The following is a 5,622-nucleotide window of genomic DNA, read 5'->3' as shown; positions in this document are numbered from 1 at the left end:
CATGGCTTTGCATGGGTTATTAGGTTGATATATTTTAGCAAGTGCATAAACTTTATCATGAAAGTAAAATACTGATCCAATTTTAAAATAAAATTGTTTCTGAATTAAGGTATTTTCTGTTATATTACCAATGTTTTTAATAAAAAAACAAACTTCTTTAATCAATGAAGACTTTAAATTAAGAAATCAACAAATACTTTTTCAATTCTGTGGTTTATAAATTTCATTTTACACTTTAAGTACATAGATTAACAACAATTTTAGGTTATACCTTGTTGCTAAGCAACATGACATAAAAGCCATTGTTGGAATGCATTGCTACCAAAACTCACTGGCTTTTCTATATATTAGAAGTTGTTATATAAGGAACCACTTCTTTTCTTTGTTGTTTTTTGCTAGCTTGCCTCATTAAAAAGAAGCACATGCATGCATGCACATGGATTAGACAAGTAATAATATTCAGGTGCACACCCTCAGGGTCCACATAGTATGGGTGCAAAATTTCAAGTTTCTAGGTTCTTTCCTCTTGGAGTTATGGCTGTCACACTTCTTTTTTATTTGGTTTTTAACTAGCTTGCCTCATTAAAAGATGTGCACGCACATAGATAAGTAATAATACCAAGGTCCACACTCTCATGGTCAACTTAGTATGGATGCAAAATTTCATATTTGTTGGTTCTTTCCTCTTGGAGCTAAAGTAGTCACACCCACATAGACATACTCTTTTATTATTATAGATTCTTAATATAAAACAAATTCAGCAAGGAACAGACATTTTATAATACGGTCTATTAACTTGTGTGTAAAAGAAATACAAAAGCAATACTAAAGTTTTTAGCTGATGATTTAAACACTGACCAATAATAATAGCAACCAAATAAGAAAAAGACACTAAAGAATTCATTTAACTAACTGATGTATAGGAAGTACTACCCTGACAAATGCTCCTTAGAAAAAGGGGTTTTCTTTGGAAAACTATTTTCAGAATTTTCCTTCTCTCTCACGTTTCATTCTGAGACAGAAGAAATATTAATAATGTGCACATCTTTAGAAAAATGTTTTGTTATATATAACCATATTTATGTCATTACAATAATGTTAAGCTTTCATTGTGCATGTCATTAAACTAGGGCAGTGTTATCAGATGTTTAGATATCATCCCCCTTCCCCATGTCTTTGGCACTTGACAACCCCCACCAATATATACAGCAGTTAAAGAAAAATATATACAATATGCTACTAGCATTAAATATTAAAAATTGTAATGCATCAAAGGTTCAAACAGATATTTGAGTATAAAATAATGTAAATTTTATGTGATATCACTTGCATATTGAAGCAAATTACTTTTTATTGAAGCAGAGTAGTTATATTCAGGCCTTCATAAACGATTTATAACACTAAATGGAAGGTAATTTCGTCCAATAATATGTAAGTTTATAAAAGGCACTAGTCAGACACACAGCACCATCTAGAAATTATGACATGCCAGAAGTAAGATTCGCTTTACTTTATAAAATCAAGAAGTATGAGATGCATTTTTCTTAAACTTGGCATGCTCCTGCAGTTTCAGAACCACTGAACTAAGGTGTTTGTCACTAAGTACAAGATTACTAGAATTTTAAGCTGACAACTTACAGAGCATCCAACATAGTAACAGTTTTAAGGAGATGCACAATGAACAATACTACTTTACTGATTATTCTGATTTAACACATACAAAATTACTACAGTAAGGCAGTTGTTAAAAAGGTTCCACATTTTTGAGTTGCACCAGAGCCCCTCCAGATCTCTGGCAATGCAGATGTACACCTAGCATTTAATATGTCATAAACATAATCATGATGATAGACAGGGATGGTCACAAAACAGTAGCATATTGTTATATGAATAGTAACTAATACAAAATTTTGACAAAATGCACCTAAATTTCGACATAATTAGTGTGTGTGTGTGTGCATTCAACATAACACTAGCTTTAAGATTATGGATACAGCACTAGTCTGACCTTATATGAAGTAACTTATACTTACATACTTACATATAGTTACCAGCAAAAGCTTGTTAATGAGTGCTTAACATAATGCTGTTGTAATAACATAATTATAGAAACTACACAAGCTGATGACATATATGTAGTATTTACACTTTTATTTAATGACATGCACAATGATCAACATAACCTAAGCATAATGGCATACACAATGATAACACAATACAAACATATAAACCTAAAAACATCTACAAAGAGAGAAAACACAAAATCACTCTAATCACATGCACAGTACAAACTTATAAGCCTAAAGACATATACAATAAGAGAACATAAAATCAGTTTAATGACATATACAGTGACCAACACAATAGCCAATGACATACTTATGGTGAAAATACAACAGTACCTTGATGACAGTCACAGTCACCAACATATTAACCTAATGACATGCATTGTGGTCAACATATTTACACAGCGATAGCTCTACAACTTCTTTGTGGTGTTCATATTGACCAAAGTTATTCTAGTCTAAAGACATACACCTATTGACTAACACAATGTCCCAATCAGACCCATAACACACATAAAATCCAATGCATGATTAGACAAAGTATACATGTAGAGTTGAGAACAACATTAGGCTGATGACATACACAAAGTAACCAAAAAAATTAGCATAATTACATACAGTGATGGTAATCAGCCTCATGGCATATGCATTGATCAACATAATACTATAACTGATCTGATGATATAAGAAGTGACAAAGCTAGCGACAAAACATATGTATAAGAAACATTAATCTTATAACTTATAGAAAATGAAAGTGCTGGACACATGTATGTAAGCAGTACTCACAACGAATTAGAAACAAAAGCATGTTATTATTATCCAAGTGACCTGCCATTTTCCCCTGACATAGCATGAACAGAAAGATTTTAAAATGCTTTCGCTAACCTTTTTCTTCAAATTGTACAAATCTTTATTATTCTTCAATCTACATATAACAATCGTTACTTTCAAGGAAATATAATGTTTCAACTGGACAAAAACGTAATATCTCATTTTTGACACCCCATCATCAGTTTAATTTCTCATTACCCTCCAGTTTTGAGTGACATTTGAAAAAAATAATCTTATCTCTACTCTCTTAGATTATCTATCAGTACAGATTAGCTCATAGTCTTCTTAGCTTACCTGGTGTTTAACTGAAAGAACCCTTCTTTATTACCCTCTAGTATTTCATACTCTTCATTGTTCAGCAGGAAACGAAAAGCTGGTTGGATCTTAAGAATTAGCAGATTAGGATGAGTATTTGCCAAAGGCAGTTTAATTAAAATGGACTGATCCCTTCCTAATGAGTTTGCTATACCCGAATCAACTTTTGTTGCTTTCTTCTGCTTCTTGTGTCGAAGGTTATGAACATCTGGGTGATTCTGGTTTTAATCACAAAACAAAAATTTATCAGAACCAAACTTACACACAATAAAAAGCTAAAAAAATTTAACCAGATAATGTTATGAACATCTGGTTTTAATTATAAAATACAAATTTATCAGAACTATACTCATGCACAATAAAAAGCAAAAAAATGTTTAACCAGAAAACACTTGAAATTATGATTTTTAAAATTCTTTCTCAACATAGTTTCGTAAGATAAACTTTAAGACTTTAAAACTATAAAAATCAATTGTTATGATAAATGTGTCAAATGAGCCTACTCAGTCTAATTATTATGCTATGTACACTTTTCATGAGACCTTTTAAAAATGACATTTGCTCTCTTTCTATCTGTCTTGTAGTTCTAATATTGAAGAAACTGCAAAAAGAGTTATGTAAAACAAAAAAACGTATAAACTTTACCAATCTATTAGAAACTTTCTTCTCCAGTCTCCTAACTGTAATACTACGTTGATTTTGAACTGAGGCTTCACGCTTTTGACGACCACCATTAATTTTACAAGAATAACAACCTTCTGTAGATATAACCTTCTCACTGGGAACAGTATAGGAATCAAGATCAGGAATTGGTTGGAATGGAATGTTTCCAAGAGTGTTATCAACATAGCCACTTGATGGAAGATAGGATCCAGAACTTCCACTGCTTCCATAACTGCCTGGTTGTAAATAGCTGTCACCTCCACTATTACCATAACCACCTGCTGGGATATATGAATTGATGTCTCCATTGCTGCTGCCAAAAGCCTGGGAGGTTTGTAAGCAGTGGCTGTTTAGATTAAAATAAAATAAAGAAATTATTTCTTGAAGTGAAAAGCTTATGAAATTGCATGTTTAACAACCACTAAGGTGTTGAAGAACATTTGGCCTCTTAAAAGATGGGCAATAAGATACAATGATTTCTAAAAGTAATAAAAAACAATTACCAAGTAAATAAGAAAATTGTACACATCACACAGGTACGTTAACACTGTCACCAGTAGTATTAATAATTTCTACCCTAGTGACAACCACACTTTTTTCTATTTAACCCAGGTGTCTCCTATTTATATGGGTAACTATACTATGTCTAATTATCTCACTGAAGCCACTTGTAATATGTGACCCACTGGTGTGTCACGGAGTTTGTAACTAAAAGTTGGTTGTGACCCACCAATGGGGCACATGGCAGTGAATGAGTTAAAATATATTTTACCAATTGAGAATTGGTAGGAACCCGAGTTACTTACTATTGTCCCACAAGTTGGTAACCTTCAGGACATCCACAAGAAGCTCCCCCTGGGCTACATCCAAATACACACTGGCTGCTCTGACAACCAGCATTTACTGTCCCATCAAAAGTTCCAATCTCTAGTAATTTAGATAAATATAGCATGAAGCATTGCACCAACAATGAACCAATTTTAATTTTTGCTCAGTGCATTTAGATGTAAGAATGCACTGTACAGTAAAACATTTTAAAATCATCAAGATGCTATGAAATGAAAACAGAAATTATTAAATAGGATAAAAATGGTTTTTCTATAGGGGAATCAATCTGATAATTTGATTTAAGTATGTTCTTATTAATGCCACATTCAATATTATAAATGTATCTATTAGAATTTGGAAGGTTACAAGAATGTTACTTTAAATTGTATTTTAATTCTGCTCTTTTAACAGTTTTACTTTGTTAAAGAATGGAGTTTCTATTCTATGTCCCAAAAAAACAAACAATTAAATTTATTACATGTAACAGTCTTCTGATAATCGCATAATGATTTGCATGATTTTATGAAATATAAAGACAAAATAAAATTATAGGATGAATAATTCTGGAAAAGGCTTGTGTTTTGAGACTTGATGAAAAGAAAAGCCAAAATAGATCAAGCCTTCATTATTGATTTTTTGTACGTTTCCTAAACAGTTAGTTTACTAATAACAAAGGCCTGTGAACAGAAACTTCATAAAAGTTGCTTTGGTTTTCATAATGGATTTACCATAATTCAGCTATGCAGTTTTCGAAAATAATATTCATTTTTTTGTATCACGTGAGGATTTTATAGAAATTGGGAAGGGGGAAAAAAACAAACTCTTAGTTAGATCAAATTCTTATTTTGTTTACCACAATAAACATTTTTTTATTATTATGTTTGTTAACAAAAATACAAACAAACTGAAAAAAAATG

The 5,622-nt window shown here is 31.6% G+C and overlaps 1 protein-coding gene across 1 annotated transcript in view; it reads right to left on the bottom strand.

The window, feature by feature from the left end:
- Positions 1 to 3,154: 3,154 nt before the first annotated feature.
- The window catches only part of LOC106468418 (fibrillin-2-like), a gene marked incomplete at its 5' end in the record, with an annotated part of 135,868 nt that continues 133,400 nt past the window's right edge, over positions 3,155 to 5,622 (bottom strand). Inside the window, 3 exons of the mRNA XM_013928847.2 lie at positions 3,155 to 3,432; positions 3,860 to 4,223; positions 4,684 to 4,804. Of these exons, the coding sequence (XP_013784301.1) occupies positions 3,190 to 3,432; positions 3,860 to 4,223; positions 4,684 to 4,804 (728 nt within the window). The remainder of the gene's footprint in view (positions 3,433 to 3,859; positions 4,224 to 4,683; positions 4,805 to 5,622) is intronic.

Source organism: Limulus polyphemus, unplaced genomic scaffold (genome assembly GCF_000517525.1).
Source record: "Limulus polyphemus unplaced genomic scaffold, Limulus_polyphemus-2.1.2 Scaffold3001, whole genome shotgun sequence".
Classification (NCBI taxonomy): Eukaryota; Metazoa; Arthropoda; class Merostomata; order Xiphosura; family Limulidae; genus Limulus; species Limulus polyphemus.
The sequence above is the reverse complement of the archived record's forward strand: the minus strand, read 5'-3'. Positions and strand labels throughout refer to the sequence as shown.